The sequence below is a fragment of the Idiotropiscis lumnitzeri genome, chromosome 10, assembly GCF_059441095.1.
Source record: "Idiotropiscis lumnitzeri isolate Australia: NSW breed Sydney's pygmy pipehorse chromosome 10, RoL_Ilum_1.0, whole genome shotgun sequence".
NCBI lineage: Eukaryota > Metazoa > Chordata > Actinopteri > Syngnathiformes > Syngnathidae > Idiotropiscis > Idiotropiscis lumnitzeri.
The window spans coordinates 8,581,420-8,600,159 of record NC_142400.1 but is presented as its reverse complement, the minus strand read 5'-3'; the positions used below and the strand labels follow the sequence as shown (position 1 = coordinate 8,600,159).

Below are 18,740 nucleotides of genomic sequence, written 5' to 3'. Positions count from 1 at the left end.
AATAAGTTGAAAAAAAATAGTTTTAATAAAAATCCCAAACACATAAAGACTGCCAATATATATTGTATTTAATTTTGAATTTTGATGTAATCATATGACAGCCTCTTCAACAGCACATCACCACAATTAAACAGGATAAATAGTTGGAATGGAATGGAATATCTCATGTAATACAGTTATGCCTTGAGATACCAGTTTAATTCATTCATGACCACGTTTGTAATTCAAAACATTCGTATCTGATTCAATAAATCCAATACACATTTTTTTAGATGTGACTTTTAATAAAGGAATTAGCACTTTATTTACTTCACAAAACATATAGCAATTGTAATTACAGTTAATTAAATGGATAAAAAAAAAATCTTGATCTTGATTTCATTGCAACGCCTGGTGTGTGCGACTTAGCCTCTAGGGAGCAGTAAAATACAGTCATGGATACATTTTTTTGAAAAAATTTTGCTCACAAGTCAAAGCTAAAATGTTTGTCTTTCAAAATTATCATGAGCTTGGTCACTTGTATCTCAAGGCACTACTGTACTAGAATGAGTATCACTTAACACTTAATGGTAATATTAATTGTTAGGGGGAAACAAAAATGCATTACGATATTATAATAATATCATATATAATGATATTATTCTATTTTGTGTGAGTTACTAGGCTCAAAACATGGGATCATTGTCAGTCTTCCAAGGGAGGCCACCAGCAGGTCGGAGACGGCCTCGTCCCCACAGGCAGGGCAGCTTGTGATTGCTTCTCATCACCACCACACTGGTGCAAGAGTCAGGTTTACGAATCATGTCACACCACTCAGGATAATCCACAGGTTTGGAGCCGCTGTTGGAAAGTTAGAAACATAAATGAGTGCATAGAACCACTGGAGGGAAATCGTTTTGGAGGAAATGTACTTACTGTTCACAGCATCCGACACCAAAAGGCTCCATGCAGACACACTGGTAAACAATCAGCTGTGATCCAACGCTCTCCGATGCCGTACACATGACCTGAGTATTCGCAACTCCCTGCAACATATTTAATGGATTATATCGAAATACAAAATTTAGAATTAGAATAGAATAGAAATAGAATAGAAATCCCTTTATTGTCATTGTACTCAAGTGTGCAACGAGATTAGAGGGCTCCCCTCTCCAGTGCAATACAACAATAATACAGACAAATATATAAATTAGATAAATAAAGAAGACAGTGCAATGGAATTCAGTACTGAATAGGGCATATAGAAACACATCACAATGCTGTTTTGCGAGGTTAGGGTGGTCTCGTGTGTGTGTGAGATTAGATTAATATCAAATAATAGACTCCAGCATGCCAACGACCCTCGTGAGGATAGGCAGCTCAAATGATGGATGGATGGATATAAACTACAGTATGTGGAGTAACCAGTTGTTACTACTGAATAGTGAGATAAAAATTGAAAAGTTGAACTACATTAATTGTCCGTTAATACAGACTATGGATAATGTGAGGAAAGAAAAAAATTAAATATCTCCTGCAAAACAAGCGTCCTGGCAGTTTTGAGCAAAATCACAACACACAACTGTCATATAGAATAGCAAGAAAATAAAAATGAATAAAAACAAGTATGTGGTGTGTTTTTGGGGACCACTGATTTTTGAGTTGAACATTGTGACAGAGTGAAGTAACAGTTATGACGCATGTGCAATATTTGAACATGCTTATAAAGTCACTTTAAAGTGTAAAAGCAATAGAAACCAGGCAACGCTTGGCTATTCAATCTGTGGTATGCCATTAAAAAGTCATCCTGCACTGACCTTTGGTGTTGAAGAAGCACTCCCCGCTGGTATGAAGTGAAAATAAGGGCACGCTGGCACTGAGGAGGACCACACAAGTCAAGAACGTGTGCACTGTTGCCATCACTGCAAAAAAAAACAAGAAAGCGCAACTTAAAAAAAAACTCCACAAAAAAAAACTAAAACACACATTTGCCTTCTCTTACCTTCACTTAAATGCTGCAAAATAAAAACAATTATTTGTCTTGTAGTCGTCGTCTCGACAATGCCCGACAAGGACGGTGGTCTCACTTATTTATACCATCAGAGTATCTTCATTACCTCTGCACATTTTCCATTTCTGGTTACTATTTGACCACCCCCACAACCTGCTCATTAATTCTCATCCTATATGAGAGCAACACGACGCACACACACTGACGTTATTATTATTACGATGCCGCTTGACAAGAATTACCCCCTGAGCATACAGTGTGCACTCTTTCACATAACATTTGTCTCGGGAGAGGGTTCCCTTAGTGAGAGTCACCAGATCCACAACATATTTTCCCGCGAAGGAACTTCCTGTTTGTGCGTGTGGGAGCACACCATCCTTTCACTGCTACCCTTTGCCATCTGTTGTTTGTATGCAGTTTGGTATTCCCAAATTTGTGGGGGTTTTTTAATGCAAAAATGCAGCACAGTGGACTAGTGATCATGTCTGCTGTACAGTTTGAGTTTCAGGGTTCAAGTCTCCGGTGTATCATTTTAATTTCAACTAAGCCATGTCGGCCATCTAGTGGTGAATGGTGATATTACTACTTAAAACCGCAGATTTATTTGTCATTATGTTGTACATTCATTGTACATTCGTTGTAAGTTTCCTCATGTATTGATAAATGCTTCTCTTTGAGTCCAGGGATTACTACACCACTTACTCAAAGTCAGCTGTGATACACTTCAAGCTCAGCTGTGGCCCGTAAGAGGAAACGCGATGTAGAAAATGCGAGGATGAAAAGGCACCAAATTTGGAGATGCCTGATTTTCATTGGACAAGAACAAGTTGAGTTAAAAGGCTGAGTAGCGTAAAAGTTTAAGCGTGAGTGGTCTGCAAATTGCCTGTTAATCGTCACAGATGACTCATGATGTGATTCATTGATGTGCATGTAATTCAATTTGTCTAATTCAATTTCATATCAGATACAGTACGGAATGTACCATCATTTAAATTACATGAGATTGACATTGATTTTATGTGACTGGGTGAACTTTGGCCTTTAGGTGGCACTTAAAATGAATGTCTCATTTTGACATGGTGTGTTTTTGCTAATTGGAAAAAAAACCCCGATCTATTCCATACTGTATGTTAAAGATTGCATTTCACTGTTTTAATGAGGAGGGGATAATGACTAAATTAATTTGGGAATTTTATGTTGCAGATTTGGGAATCTAGGAAATAGGAGGAGTTGGCAAGACGTCCTTTAAGACAAGATGAATATTGTGAAGATGAAATGGTTTGAACCAGACAAGAATTCGTGAAGTAAACATGTGAAACATCTTTTCATTTGGGTATTTTGTTTTAAAAGACTTCTACACACTTCTTCAGTATATGAGCGAAAAGAATTTCTGTGTTAGTGTGAGCCTTTCACTTGTGTGTATGAGAGGGAATCCTGAATTTTGTCCCTGACGACTTCTCATAGCTACATGCTATGGATGTAGCATGTAGCTCATGCTACAAATGAAGTGAAGCTATCTTTGAAAATAAACTCTCATGTTCACCAAGTCAAAGAATGTCGACTATTGCTTGATTTTTATTATCTTGTAGAAGTAAATCTTCCCCTGGACTACGTCACAGCGCTTCTATTTCCAACAGGCCCAACAGGCTACCAGTCAACGCTAAAACGGTTGCTTTTGTAGGAACAAAACCATGATTAGCACTGTTTTCACAACAGTTACCCATGTGCATGCCGCTTAACCTGTCTTTCAAGCTCTCTTGAGATTTTTTTGATAACAAAAAGTGCCTGGTCACTTCACTTCTCATCTGCTTATCTTGTGACACTAGTTGTGCGTCACATTTGCATTGTTTGCTGGCGAACAGGAGCTACTTTGTCACACATCACTCGGCCTGATTTTCCAGCCGATGACCTCATACGGGGGGAGATTATTATGCCAGTTTACAAAATGTGCTGTCACGTCATCGCATGGTAACCCAAAGTCCCTTCTAGGTAGAATACTTTCATTGATGGATTAAAAATAGCAGCTTGATTCTATTACACACTTGTAGGATATGAAGTTTTGTTAATAAGGACAATCAGTCTCTACTAGCACTCGGGCTTTATTCAGCATGAAAAGGAACCTGGAAATTATCAGAAATTAATACTATGAAGAAAAGAAAAGGAAAGGTTGTCAATGGGCAGAACCATTCACAATTCAGATTACAATATTAGTCAATAGTTAACAAAAGGAAAATAATAATTGTTGCATCCATCCATTATCTGAATCGCTTATCCTCATTAAGATAAAAAAAAAAAAAAACTCACTTAAAAGTAATATTTCCCGCTTCCTGGTCAAATATATGATTTAAAGATTTGAAGTAGTAATGTACACATTGGCAGACATATTGCGAGCATTGTATATGACTCAACCAATAAAATTTGTGAGTGTTGTTGTTGTGTTTTACAACCAAGAAACAGCAAAGAAAAAATATGTTTACCTTGTTTTTTCAATTGTACGTGTCAGAAACATTTAAGAAGAAAAATGCTAATTTAAATGAAATATTATTTTTATTATTTACTTTTTCAGACGTTTAAGTTGGCTTGTTACTTAATTATTGACCTTTTTAACCTTTAACAAAGGAATGTTTCATTCGTCCCCCAGATTCAATATAACTGCGAGGAGTAATCTAAAATTTTGTAACACAAATTATTTGCCACAAATATTTGGGTTCTGAATTGTAATCCATGCTTTTAATTACGACTTCTACGTGTAGACATCTTCGTTTTTAGGGATACCAATGGTTGAGCACAAAGGTTGTTACGATTATGTTATTACATTATGATTTTAAATCACACACATGTTTGCTCTCAGAACAGGATGTAAATCCACATAAAAAAGAGAGAGAGGTCCTCAATGAAATGAAAACAAGTTCAATGGTTATTTTCTATGTCCGTTTATTTGAAATTGAAGTGAATTCTGACAGAATAAGCAGACAACAAAATTCACACCATACATTGCTATCCTACTAATCTTTCGGCCTGTTTTTTTAATACGGTAAATGTACACCAAAAAAATTAAGTGAACGCCCTTCCCAAGCTACAATGAAACAGAAACATATTTAATCATTAACTGATCTACGTAGAGGCAAATGACACGACAGCACAGTCACTACACGCTCCCAAATATTTTCGAAGTCATAGAGATCAAATTTCGGTGGATATGCGACTAAAGTGGTTGCAGCAAAATATCACTCAATGACTTTTACGTGAAATAATGAAGCAATATTAAAGGGGAAGTCAACCCCCCCCAAATCACGTGCAATTAAATGTTCTATACACTTTCACAAGTCTAAGCATGGCATTGGAATTAATATTGCGTTTGTGGAATATAAATTAAGCAGCAAAACCACACATTTTTAGCCACTATTGATGCCACTGCTTTGAGATATAGGCATCATGTTAAGCTCAACAACATGCATAATATGCTTAAAATGACAACACATTACAAAAATCAACAATTTAGCATCATTAAACCACTTTTTACACACACTGTAGTTAACAGAGCAATATGTGGTCATGCTAAAAACATGTTCGTCCAATGAAATAAAATTGTATCACACAAAGGAACCCCATTTCAAGAGACTCATCAAAGTACTGGCGAGTATGCAAAAGTTTGGCCTATTATAAGTCCTCAGATTTCATTCTGCTCATGATGACAGGGTGATCCAGATGAGGGCACCAAAAAGAACTTTGTAGTGTTTCTTACTCTTTCAATGGGGGGGTGGGTGGGGGCGTCTTATTTAGCGGATGCCAACGCCAAACTCTGTAGGAATATGTCTGATATTTAGTTGACATGGAAAAGCACAAGAACAACCGAATATCAAACATATCACACAGCGTCCAGCTGATCGGAACTTCTGCGCAATGCCCTGGCAACCTAAAAACATGACATAAAACATCAAACGTGAATAGAGAAGGGACAATAACACATTTGGAGCCAAATACCGGGCGATATCATGGAGAAAGAGCTTTGCTTTAAGAAATGGATGTGAACATGCAAAGGATTAAATCAGAATCTGTCTGATCTTCACACAAAATCAACACATGCTCATATGACACTTACCGAGATTTCTCGCACAAAAAAAAAAAAAATCACACTTGACGCGGACTAACTGTTAAAAATGAGTATATGTGAGCAATTCCTCGGTGGGACCGTATTTATATCCGTCGGTTTGTGATTTTGGGGGGGGTCACTCATGTCAGAGGCACGCACATTCGCACACATTCGGTGCTGCTTGTAATTAGACTTGTATTGATCCAGGCCTGCAGCCTTTCCTCTCCACATTAGACTGATCAATAGACATGATGTTCATCCCACTGTGAGCGCTCTCTTACGCACACACACATGCGCTAATGACTGCAGCTGCACAATCAAATAACTTTCAGGCGTTGCCTGTAGGGAGGACACACATAGGATGAACGTTGAAAACCTGAGTATGTTATTCATTGGCCAATATGAATATGGATATAAATAAACTAGAGCTGTAAATTTGGAATTAGTAGTACTTGATTTAATTTTAGAATCACATTAAAAATACACCCAAAATAATTACCAATATAGAACAAGAATCTGATCAAAACCGTCAAACTTTTCAGCAAAAAAAAATTCTAATCTTTTATTTTACTTTAAAATTAGACCATTTTGAAATTATTTTTTCATATCAATATTAGATCTAATTGAAATATTTTATTTTAATATTCAACCCAAAAGACGTATTTGACAACTCAATTGGGAATGTAAGAAACCAAAAGTGTGACTGGCTGGCAACCAGTCCAGGTTGTACACCGCCGAGCGTCATATGGGATAGGCTCCAGCGCTCTCGAGACCCCGAATGAGAATAAGAGGTAGCGCAAATGAATGGATACAAATAAGAACAAATTAAATAACTTTTAAAAAATATATATTTACTTAAATCTACAATTAAGACACAAACTAAGCATTTTTCTTCATACCACCATTTATTATTTACAATTTGAAGACATAATAGTAAAGACAATCAAAAAATAACTGCACCAATTTCATGACAGTCGAATGTTTGGGGAAAAATATTAAACAATGATAATGACTTAAATTTCACCAAAGCTTTTTTGATAAACCCCAAAGTGGCAGACAGGTAGATCACAGATCACTCTGGTGTATCGCAACAAGATAATGAGACTCCCTCCAGTGCCAACCGGATATGGCCCCCGGGTCTTGAATTGGACACCCATGCAGTAGAACGTCCATTTGTAAAATATCCCCAAAATATATCCAAAAATGTCATTTGCACCTTCATAGAACATGTTGCAATTCGGGAAAATTCATTTTATTTCTTAGAAACAATTATCTTTTGAATGATAAAAACTTTCAATTATGTCAATACACATCAGTGAAATCAATTGATTTTCAAATGAAATTCAGTGAATTATGCCTTTACTTTTATGGTTCAAATGATAAGAAAATGGCACATACATAATCGTGAAATTAGTAAAATTCTGAATAAGCGCTCCATACAGAAAAAGTGAAGACCATATCATCACATCTCATTTTATAATGTTTAATCTAGTGTCTTCGACTTTGGATGTTTTGTTTTTCATTAGAGAGACGCAAGAGGTAAGACTAAGGCTGAATAGATTAAAATAAAACCTAAAAATGACTTTTTATGATCAGCAGCCAGAATTTACAAAATCAGTTTGCCCAGTCGATCCCCCTCAACCACAACTGCTGCCGTCTCAGTCTCCGCTACTGTATTGACCTTGTGGGCCTATTGGGGCAGAATGACAGCCCTCTGATTGCCTAATTGTGAGCCCGGGGCCATTTTTTAATACAGTCACTCAAACAGATGTGATGAGTCCACAGAGGGACAAAGTCAAACATGACCAGAAGGTTAAATAACAAAAAGCCATAATAAAAATGTCTAGCGCTGTTTTTTTAAATTTTTTTTATAAGATTTACACGTTTCAGAGACTCTTAGGGTCGAACATCTTCTTTTTTGCAAATATTTATACAATGTATTTGTTATGTATTTTTAAAAGCTTGGTGAAATTATACATGAAAATATTATATATATATATAAATATATATGAGATAATTTATCATGACCATGATCACCAAGCGCCAACCAATTATTCTTTGTATGAATCAAATCTGCTTAAAGGGGAGGTCAACCCCCCAAAAATCTTTGCAATGTTTTTGCTATGTGCCTTCACTAGTCTTAACATGGCGTTCTGATTAATATTGCGTTGGTGGAATATGAGCTAAGCAGCAAAATCTACCCATTTTTAGATATTTCATGGGGCGGCCATTTTGTTGACTGAAAATGACATCACAGTTGCTCGGGTAACAACCAATCATGGTTCCGCTGTTTTCTGAAGCTGAGCTGTTTTCTACAGTAAAATTAAATTGTTATACTGGACAGAACTGTTGCACAGTGAATTTTAGTGACAGTTGATGGTCATTTCCTCTCATGCTGTATTTGATGCATGCAACGTTCCTTATTACTAAGTGCTCCATGACCTAAACATAATACTCAGCGGAATTACATGTGAGACGGCAAACATCTGCTACCTGTCACACAAGACAAGACAAGCATGGAGAGATATTAAACTCTTATGTTTGAATGATGATGATGATGATTGAGTCACTACAGGATAAAAACTGGCTTTTATGTTGGCATCCAATAAAAGCAGATTTTGAGAGACCATTTTATTTATTCCACCAAAATAAATAACGTGCTCAAATTGAACAGCAATGTAAAATCTGGCAACTTCAGGAGGGATGCAACATTAGTCGATAGTAATTACAAAAGTTGGAACGTAAGACGTTGATTCTGCATCAGGTTGATACGCTGGTTCTTCGTGTGTTTAAGCGTCTGCAAACGGCTCATCAGACTCAAAGTTCTCAACCCTTCGCTCCTTGTTTAGAGGCCTTTGCCTTTGGCTTTTCTGGTTTAGGGGTCTTTGCCTTTGGCACCTGAGGTTGAGTGGCCTCCACCTTTCGGGGCTCTGTCTTAGGCACCTTTACTTTTGGTTCTTCTGGTTTATTGATACACAATTTACTGCAAGAGAAAGAACAAGTTACAACTTTAATTTAAAGACCCTGAAAAATGAATTCAGATACCGTATCAGTGCAAAGGATTAAAAGATGCTGTGCTATTTCTGTATTTTAGACAAACATAAGACTCTAGCATGCACGCCCAACCATCCACAATCCATTCACAACCACTCAGATTTTGCAGGGTTGTTAGCAACACTTCTCTGTGGTGTCAAATTGACAAGATTCAGGCAATGCCATGACGTCTTGAGCACATAATCGCCCCTTTGATCATTTTTCAGGATAAACCAGACACTCGGGGCTTCTTACTTAGCACGGACAGAAGGAATATGATGCCTGTGCAAATAAAACGCACATTACGTCCATTGACAGAATACCAATCCACTCAAGAGGCGAATGGGTACCAACGAAACATGAGACGGGATTATTAGCGTTCTCTGGATTACGGATGCGAAATACGAACAGAAAGTCAAAAACAATGCGTACCTCGCAGAATCCAGTCCTTTCTTCAAAAAGGCACACACCGCACTTGGCATTCGCAGTTCTTTTTCCAGTGATTCCAGTTTGGCAATCCATGAGTCCTTCTCTTTACTCGTTTCACCTGCAAGTCACATGAGGAGTTGTAACAGGCAACAACAGCGATGCTGAATGGCAGCAACCGCTTTTTGCCTTCAGAGACAGTATCAGAGCCGTAACTGGGTCTGGATAGCGCTTGTGTGAGAGATTATATTGTAGAACGCCAGGACAGGGGTGCAAACACTTGACTGCCTTCTCTATTGAAAGTGTTGAAGGCAGTTGTTCCTTTTAACGCTCGTACTTATCTGATTGTAGGACGCACAGTAGTGGCAATATCAAGCCCTGCTGGGTTTTATGTAAAAGAACATGCCATGAAATGATATGATATGATAAACAATGACTTCTCAGCCGGTTACAACAGCAAACTGCAACCAAGGCAGTGTTCAAGATTACAAAATTGATCACCGAGCTGCGGCCTCGGGTATCCTGCTGTCCTTGTACTTGAACATGAGGTTCGTTATGGACAATCTGTCACGACAATATTTACCGCGAAGAGCACGGAGTTGTCCTTCTAGATCAGTCACCCCGTTTTTCAGTGATTTCTGCGGCAAAGGAAAGAGGCAATCAGCAAGACAGTTCATACGAGTTCAACACCCCATGCACAGTACACAAGGAAATTCCACACATGATTTATAATTGGTATGATCAAGAACCAAAGGAGAGTATTAACTACAAAGAATGTATCTGTTCTTCTGTCCGTGCCAGTGATGTATAGTGACAGGCAGAACAATTATATGCTCTTTCACTAGATGGCAGAAAGTACAATTACAGCGTATGCAAAAAGTCTTCACACCACTGTCTGGTTTGTTAAATTCCGTCGAGACACAGTGCTGCTGTGACCACACATATGAAAAAGATGGGAGTAGCCGGTGCCCTGCGATTGGCTGACAACCAGTTCAGGTTGTCCCCCGCCTACTGCCTGAAGATAGCTGGGATAGGCTCCAGCACCCCCCCCCCCACCCCCGCAGCCCTTGTGAGGAGAAGCGCTACAGAAAATGGATGGATGGATGGGAGTAGCCGGTATTTGGCAAAAAAATACTACAGCCCGTTTAATATTGCTGTTGGCCTCTTGGCAGCCTCCCTGATAAATTTTCTTCATTCATTTTTCTTGGTAATGTCACTGTTGTCCTACATTTTCTTCATTTGATACTGCTGCCGTTTTGTTGTGTTTTTCTTAAATATACAGCACACAAACAAAAACAATGTAACACTTTTTTTGTCCACTATAACTTGTGTATCCATCCGTAAATTTGTGAGTTCATTGAGATAACATTATACCTATTCAGTATATTTTTCTGACATTTCCGTTTAGTGATGTGTTGAGAGATTTGTGGACTGTTTGCTCAATAAAGGCTGGGGAACACTTTCCTCCTCCTGAGAGCAGTGGTGCTGGTTTGAAGTGTTTATTCGAGACAATTATCATGTAGGCTATAATGATTATAACAATTGTCCATAATTGTTCCTTACCACATCTTTTTGGCACGCTTCCACTTCTTTCTTCTTTTTCAGCACTCTCTGTTCACACGACTGCGCCTCGTTCTGCAAAGTTTTCTCCCCCATTTGGGCGCTGTCGATTTGGTTCTCCAATGAGATCTTTTCCGTTTGGTGCTCTTCCACTACGTCGTTGGTCACTCTAAGTTTCAGGCTCTCGAATTTGTTCCGTTTGTCCACTTTGTCATGATCTTGTTTGCGGCTTTTAATGATCACCACCAAGGCCACGGTCAACGCGATGGTCAGAGGCAGCAACAGTTGAAACTTCATCCTAGATTTTCACCCGAGGACGTCTCGTTTAGGGAGCCAAAAAAAACGTTTCAAATAGACGGCATAATACAGCTTACTTTGAGTCCATTCGCGCTTCCGCTCAACAAGGTCCGGGTTCCTTTTATCGGTCGTCAAATTTTGAGTTAAAAAAATGTCTGAAATTAACCTTAAATAAAACGCACGGCGGTATACCTGTTTGGAACGTTTCTCAGTGAGCTGTCTGCCGTAAACACGCCCAGATCTGCTGTAAAATACGCCCATCACCTGAATACATTTATATCTTGACTTTTTTAAAATCATTGTATAAAATGTATAATAAAAACATTAAACATTCATAAAAAGCTATAATATTTTAATAATACATATTTTTTGTTTAAGGTCATTAAGGTAGTGATACTTTACCAGTGTTTCAAGCGATAATATTTTTATAATATAAAAGTTGTTCTGTTTCAAATCTCGCTATTGTCATAATGTTTGTAGTTAAAGTTCTGCAGTGTTCCAAGCCATTTAAAGGGGAAGTCAAGTAAAAAACAAAATCTTTACAGTAATTTGTTATATTTGGTCCCATTTGTCTAAATATGGCATTCTGATTAATATTGTGTTTGTGGAATATGAATCCAACCGTTTTTAGCAAGCTCGACTTGCTGTCAACTGAGAATGACATCACAGTGCCAACTCAGGCTCCATCCAAGTACCCTCACTACACCTCTATGGTCCTCACTGAAGTGTACACCTAGTAAAAGTGCCCATCGTGTTTGAGGTTACAAGTGAGCAAAAACTGCAGGATTGGGACAGTGCGTTGTTGTGCCATCTACTTACGCTACTGTGTTGGATCTCTAGAAAATGACTAACAGGGGAATCTATTGTTGTTTGCTGTGGATTAGTAAGGCAATGCAGTCCCTAACAATAAACGTGTCACATTGTTTACTTTTTTAAATCTTAGTGTGTCATACAACTATTTCACCATGTTGAATAAATACTATGGGATTACAAGCAAGGTGTGTATTGTTGTGAAATATCAATACTGGTAAAACAAATGTCAATACCCATACTCCATGCCCACCTACATAAAGTCTTTTTACATTCAAGAACAGAGACGCATGTTGGATGATATCTTTAATTTAACTCTACAGGTGCATCTTAACGAATTTTAATAAAGTGATTTTTTTTTTTTTTTGTACTTTAATACACAAAGTGAAACTCACATATAGTACAGTGTGTTCATAAAGTCTGTCGACTTCCTTTTTCTATTTCATTTCAGGTATCGTTCAGAAAGAAGTGAGACCATCAGAATTTGACAGCTTCTTTGCATTTTTTCTAAGCATACAGAATCATTCCCTTGCTTTTTGCTCACTGACTGACACTGTTGAGTTGTTGCAAGGCTTTTCTGTCAACACCAATTTGAGGAGTGCCATTGAAAGCGTGCCAAGTGTCAATGGTCATGTTACCAGATGTGTACCGAAAGAAAAATTTCCCAATCAGCTCAGTACCAGAGAACATACCAAATCATCAGGTTTTGGCCAATGCTCATTTGCTGCTGTATGTTTGTACAGGTGATTTGTAGCAGCGAGGGTTGACTGGCGGCTGGACATTAGCTCCCTTGATTGGTGGCAAAGGAGGATCAAACCCTGTAAAAGTAGACAAGGACAGTGGGAAGGTGAAAATCCATCTCCATATTCCATGTGTTGGAGCAGTGAGAAGGCCATAAGGCCTTTCGAACTGGGGCTGAACATCTGTCAGGGACAGAAAAAAACAACACCTCAGTTTTCACATGCTGATGGCCTCACGTCAGTGCGTCTAATACCTGAAATGAAATAGAGAAAAGGAAGTGAAGAGTGACTTTTGGGACACTCTTTATGATTAATAAAACACATAGTGAAATACATCTACCGTATAATGTCTATATTAAAAATCTTTTTGATTGTTTCTTATGTAATTTTATATTCTCCAGATGGTGGTTTATTAATTTTTTGCTGCAAACCAAAATTACTGAAATTATTTTTAAAAAATCATTAAATGTTAGTTTGTGTGAATCTATATAACACAAGTTTACTAGTTTTCCGTGATATTCGAAGGACTAGAATATTGAGGGCCACCTGGACTATATCTAATGAGACCCATTACAAAATGTGGATGCAGTAATTAATTATTCTACATTGTGTAGAAAATGTGTTTTTGAATGCTGTTATAGTTAACAGGAGTGTAGAAATGTCACCCATCATCCTGAGTGCTGTTTGTTATATTTTTGTTGCTGACTTTGAGAAAGTGGTTGGCTACATTAGCAGCCAATATAACAGCGATCATACAGTGAATATAAAAAGTTTTTTTTTTTTTTTAGATCTGGATGAATAATTTCAGAATTTTAATACCGGGGTCCTCAATCCTGTTTCTTGAGGGTCGGTTTCCTGCCTGTTTTCCATTTCTCCCTGCTGCAACACCTGATTCAAATGATCATGATCGTTCTGCAGACGTTGCTCATTATCTGATCATAAAATTGGGTGTGTTGCAGCAAGGAGAGGTGGAAAACAGACAGGATCGGGGCTCTTGAGGACTGGACGGGTTGAGGTGACCTATAGACTGTTCAACTAAATTTGTCTTTTTCTAGGGGGAAATTAAAATTGTGAGATAATTTTGACTGCACAAGAATGGACACCCTCTCAAACATTAGACATGCAAGACAGACAGAATTAAATGTTCTGGCATGCCAACACGGTACTATATTCAAATTAGCCCATTGTCCTTGCGTTGCGTAGAGTAAATCCCATCAAGATGAGTTTGTCAGTACGTCGCGTCACACAATGAGGAAATATGTGCTTTGACACGCCCACGTGAACAAGTGTTTCGGTGAGTCCGGCTGACACCAGCGAGCTGCGTGATTTAAAACCAAATATGAAGTTAGCGATTGCTTTAACCTTCGTCAGCATAGCTGTAATGGCCGTGATGATGATCCAGACTGTACGCCAGGAGTTGCGACTGCGCCATTTAAAAACCCGCACGGTGGAGCACCTTGCTGAGTCCAAGAGGGGAGAGAAAGTCATCACCCTCATAAAAACTCAAATCAAGCAACTGAAGACGAACCTGGCGTCCATCATGGGCAGGGTGGACGAGATAAAGAAGCGCAAAGCAGCCGCTGAGAAAGCAGAGCAGGAACAGCAAAAAAGTTTGCAGGCGTGCGGCAAAGAGAAGGCAAGGGCAACACGCACAGAAGCATTCGTAGCGCATTATTTTCTAGCTTTCATTTGGAATGCAACATACAACAGTTACCACTTGCCTTTGCACGCCATTTCGTTGATCAACCTTATGCAAAAAATAGTAAAAATGCTCATATTTACTTTTGATTGACACTAGAGGTATTTATTTAATAATGTGTATTATTGCGGTTATCATCTCCCTTTCCCTCGTCCACGTTCACTCCGGACCTGCCTATTACACAGGATATAACTGCACATAGCATCTCAACTTCAACCGCCTCACAAATATATTTTTACAACTGTTTTTGTTAGGAAAGTGCAGAGACAGAGAAGAAACATTCCATAGAAGCCATTAATAAATTTAAAGGTATGTATTGCCCTCATACAAAATACAATTCCAAATCCTATTACGGAATCGCAACTCATTGACCCTGGCTGAAAAATAACATGACGTAAATGTAAACGATGTCATTTATATTAAAATATATTATGACAGTTTGTCTAAAATTTAAGACTAATATCATACTGCATCTTTTTTTTCTTATTGTGTTTTTTTGGGGGGGCTTTTGTCACACTGTTCAGCTGATCACGCAGAGGAGAAAAGAAAAGCTGAGGAGAAAATGCAGATTGTTAAACAACATATTTTGGATCGGGACAAAGCTGTTTGCATTTTTGCTGATCCAAGCTTTGCAGAAGTGCGGTAAGATCTGAAGAATATTTGGTTTGAACAGAGACAATATCTTGGGAGCCACAACTTGTCAGGGTTGTTTTCTGCCCAAAACACTTAATTTCTTGTTGTTTTGTAGGAGGTTGTGTGGTATTGATGCCCCACAGTAAAGACAACTCAACAACCACCAATGCTGACAGTGAACTTGTGCAGTGGCCTTCCAGGACTTCATTTTGCACAGTTCGATGCATAGTTATTCTTCTTTTGTATTAAGATTACATTGAAGAAATATTTGATTCAGCTCAAGCGCTAACATTTTGACACATGATTGTATCGAATTGCAAGATTCTTACTTTTTTTACTGTAAAATAAACAGGCCTCAAAATTCAATTGGTTCATTTCTAAGACAATGGCGTTCCTGGAATAACTAGACGGCAATTTGTTCAAATAAGGGGGCGGTACAAAATGTGTCTTGGGTTGAAATATTCGACAAATGCAAATAACACGCTTCTAATTTTATGGAAATGTAAGTAGATCTGGATGGTTAAATGCCAATATTGACATAATAAAATGGCCAAGAAAAAATTATTTATTGTTGCAACACGTCGTGTGTTTTGGTTTAGCTTGGTTACCATGCGTACGCGTGACGCCGCAGGAAGTCTTTTACCCAATTACAATGCAGAGAAGAGTCACATGAGCTAAATGACGTCAGGCTCTGCGTTGCGTTTCCCTCATGGCGGAAGTTGACAAGGGTAAACCAGTTCCATTGAAAGTCAATTATATCACATCAGGTTGTTACTTTTTAGTATTTCGCTCTAGCCAGACATAATCGTGTAAAATGCCTACGGTAAATGACTTGGCGACTGTTTGACTAATTTAAACGCTTTTAGTTAGCTACGTTTTAACGCCAAAGCTAGCTGGTTCAGACATTTGTAATCAACACTTACTGTAGCGATCGACTGATGCAGCCCCTCGTCATGTCGAAGATGACGAGGAGTCTCTTCCGACTACTGTCGGGCTGTCAGCACCTTGCATCAGCTCCATCCGTGAATCCTCATCTCAGCTATTCGTCTACTTGGTTGCCATTCAGAACCGACTTTGTGCGGACCATGGTGGTATGTACAATACAATGCAACTTTATTTATATCGCGCATTTTCACAACAGCTGGAGCTGTAACAAGGCCCTTTCCATATGATGTTATATAAATTAGCAGGAAATTGGAACACAAATTAAAAAACAAACATATACAGTAGATACCAGAAAAACAGCAGAAACGGCAATAATGCAAACAAATCTTTGGGTTTACTTTGAGAGTGAGAGAGTGAGAGAGAGAGAGGGAGATATATATATATATATATATATATATATATATATATATATATATATATATATATATATATATCTCACACTTAACGGTCATATACTAAGGTCTGGCAGAGACAGAAGCAAAAGCTACCATCTTGCAAATCTAAGGAAACAATGAAAAAATTGAATTTACTGACCGAAAATTACCCTAAAATTGCATATTACTTCTGTGTGTTATCGTTCTCCTCCAGGCACTGCCATTTTCCTTTTCCCTGAAACCTCGGGACTTCAGCCTGCCCAACTCCTCGTGGGGTGCAGAAATGATGCGCTTGTATGACTTCTACAACAGCCAGTGTGAGGTGGAAAATGAATCCGGAGAGAAACAGAGGGCACCCTGGAGGAGAGTGCCCAGCTATAATCGAACCCTCAAGTATGCCACAGGTGAACTCATGCGAATCTAAACACACACATTCACTCTCCAAAATGGTACAATTTAACATTTGCATGAAGCTGCTGACTCATGACATCTCATCTCTTCTCAGGAGGAGCCTATCTCAGCAAGTTAGTCCAGTCCAAAAATCGTCTCTTCACCCGCAGCATCAAAATTGTCGGAGCCGCATTTGAGTATGTCATGTTTATTAACAAAGAAGAGCAGAGGTGTGTCTGCATTTTCCAGGCTGGACACCTGCTGGAAGGCCCGCCAGGGTGAGTCCTCAGCCCATTCAACACTACATAGTCTTGCAAAAATATTTTTTAATGTTGATTTAGTCATTACTCTCAGAAAAAAAATTGTCTTGGTTTGTTGTCTCTGTTGTTTGCATATTTGGAATTTTGTTTGGCGGGGAAAAAACAGTTATCTGTAATGTGACTGACACGTTGAAAATATGTTGCATGTATTTTCCAGACTTGTCCACGGGGGGGCGATCGCCACTATGATTGACTCGGTCACAGGCGCTCTTGCAACTTTCATATCTGGACCTTCAATGACTGCTAACCTCACCATCAATTACCGCAGGTAACAATGTATATGTTGCAGTATTTTCAATGTTGCAAAAAAGTGTTCAGTCAGCCACCATTGTGCCAGTTTTCTGACTTATAAAGATGAGAGGCCTAAAACCACTGCCTCATTTTTAAAGAATTTATTTGCAAATTATGGTGAAAAAAAAGTATTTGGTCATTTACAAAAATTCATCTCGATGCTATGTCTATTGTGCTGTCACTTGCAATTGTTGCTCTGCTGTGGTAAGTTTTGTTTCATTTGGTACAGATTCCTCTGCTTTATAAAGTGACAATGTATGTTGTTTTGTTGCAAGCCCCATCCCGTTGGGAAGTACAGTAATCCTCGAATCCTCCCTTGACAACAAGGAAGCCAGAAAAATGTTCATTTCCTGTAAAGTGACCAGCACTGATGGCTCCAAGCTGCACACTGAGGCAACAGGTAACATAATTTACAGCATATTACATTATCTCAGTTATTCTATTTCCTTACTGTTGCCTTTTTTTTTTTTTTAAGCACTCTTCCTGTCTATCAATGTCGGACATTTGTTGGGAATGTGACACAAAAGAAGTGGAAACCTGAGTTGTGCCTTGGAGTACTGTATTATATTCTTAGTTTTTTTAAATAAATATTTATTTGCCAAATCATTTTAATAACTTCTCTACAAGGGCATTACAGTCGACGAGTGATTTGCACGTCCGCAACACAATTATAGGTCTAAGTTTGGAGGGTCGAATATGAGTGTGGGCATGTTACATCATGAACTAACTACTAAATTCTTCTTTAGGTGTGAATGCGTGTTTGTCTAAGTGTATCTTTGACTTGTGACTCTTACCCAAAGTTGCTTGGATAGGCTATTAATCACTCGCGACCCTCGTGAGGGCGAGCGATGGATGGATGAGTGACTTCATATGACATAATTAGGCAGTAATGTTAGTATATTACTTGACTACCTCATCTTTTATTAACATCAACGCATATCCAAGCATTATTTATCAAACGGTTAATTTACTACGCAGCTACTGAGTGCAGTGATTACTTGAAACTGTACCTTACAGTATGAGTGTTTGTTCCATAATAAAGTTTTACCTTTGGCTAGTTCACAGAAGACACAACATTTTATTTGCAAATGTGTGAATTATTGAGAAAATGTGGGAATGTATGCAAGAGATGCTGGATT

At 38.3% G+C, this 18,740-nt stretch overlaps 4 protein-coding genes and 1 long non-coding RNA gene across 5 annotated transcripts; 2 read left to right on the top strand and 3 right to left on the bottom strand.

The window, feature by feature from the left end:
* Positions 1-45: 45 nt before the first annotated feature.
* Positions 46-2,246, bottom strand: LOC148328983 (prostate-associated microseminoprotein-like). Its single transcript, XM_088307494.1, is given in 5 exon segments — positions 46-840; positions 916-962; positions 964-1,025; positions 1,797-1,901; positions 1,982-2,246. Coding segments are annotated over 4 exon segments (387 nt in total). The 5' UTR covers positions 1,900-1,901; positions 1,982-2,246; the 3' UTR covers positions 46-665.
* Positions 2,247-4,907: 2,661 nt separating this feature from the next.
* LOC148328982 (uncharacterized) lies at positions 4,908-6,138 on the bottom strand. Its single transcript, XR_015845650.1, has 2 exons — positions 6,093-6,138; positions 4,908-5,906 (listed from the first exon to the last, which is right to left on the bottom strand). It is a non-coding gene; the product is annotated as an uncharacterized LOC148328982 (long non-coding RNA).
* Positions 6,139-8,699: 2,561 nt separating this feature from the next.
* LOC148328981 (uncharacterized) lies at positions 8,700-11,640 on the bottom strand. The gene is made up of 5 exons (XM_088306602.1): positions 11,477-11,640; positions 11,106-11,400; positions 10,126-10,180; positions 9,549-9,663; positions 8,700-9,066 (listed from the first exon to the last, which is right to left on the bottom strand). Exons 1-5 carry the CDS (start codon positions 11,485-11,487, stop codon positions 8,910-8,912), a joined length of 633 nt encoding a protein of 210 aa, XP_088162728.1. The 5' UTR covers positions 11,488-11,640; the 3' UTR covers positions 8,700-8,909.
* Positions 11,641-13,982: 2,342 nt separating this feature from the next.
* Positions 13,983-15,647, top strand: LOC148328980 (uncharacterized). Its single transcript, XM_088306603.1, has 4 exons — positions 13,983-14,585; positions 14,903-14,957; positions 15,173-15,290; positions 15,397-15,647. The coding sequence occupies exons 1-4, from the start codon at positions 14,289-14,291 to the stop codon at positions 15,425-15,427; spliced, it is 501 nt and encodes a 166-aa protein (XP_088162729.1). The 5' UTR covers positions 13,983-14,288; the 3' UTR covers positions 15,428-15,647.
* A 160-nt stretch (positions 15,648-15,807) lies between these two features.
* On the top strand, positions 15,808-18,677 carry them4 (thioesterase superfamily member 4). Its single transcript, XM_088306601.1, has 6 exons — positions 15,808-16,372; positions 16,815-17,004; positions 17,106-17,268; positions 17,468-17,578; positions 17,877-18,001; positions 18,077-18,677. Exons 1-6 carry the CDS (start codon positions 16,220-16,222, stop codon positions 18,118-18,120), a joined length of 786 nt encoding a protein of 261 aa, XP_088162727.1. The 5' UTR covers positions 15,808-16,219; the 3' UTR covers positions 18,121-18,677.
* Positions 18,678-18,740: the final 63 nt, after the last annotated feature.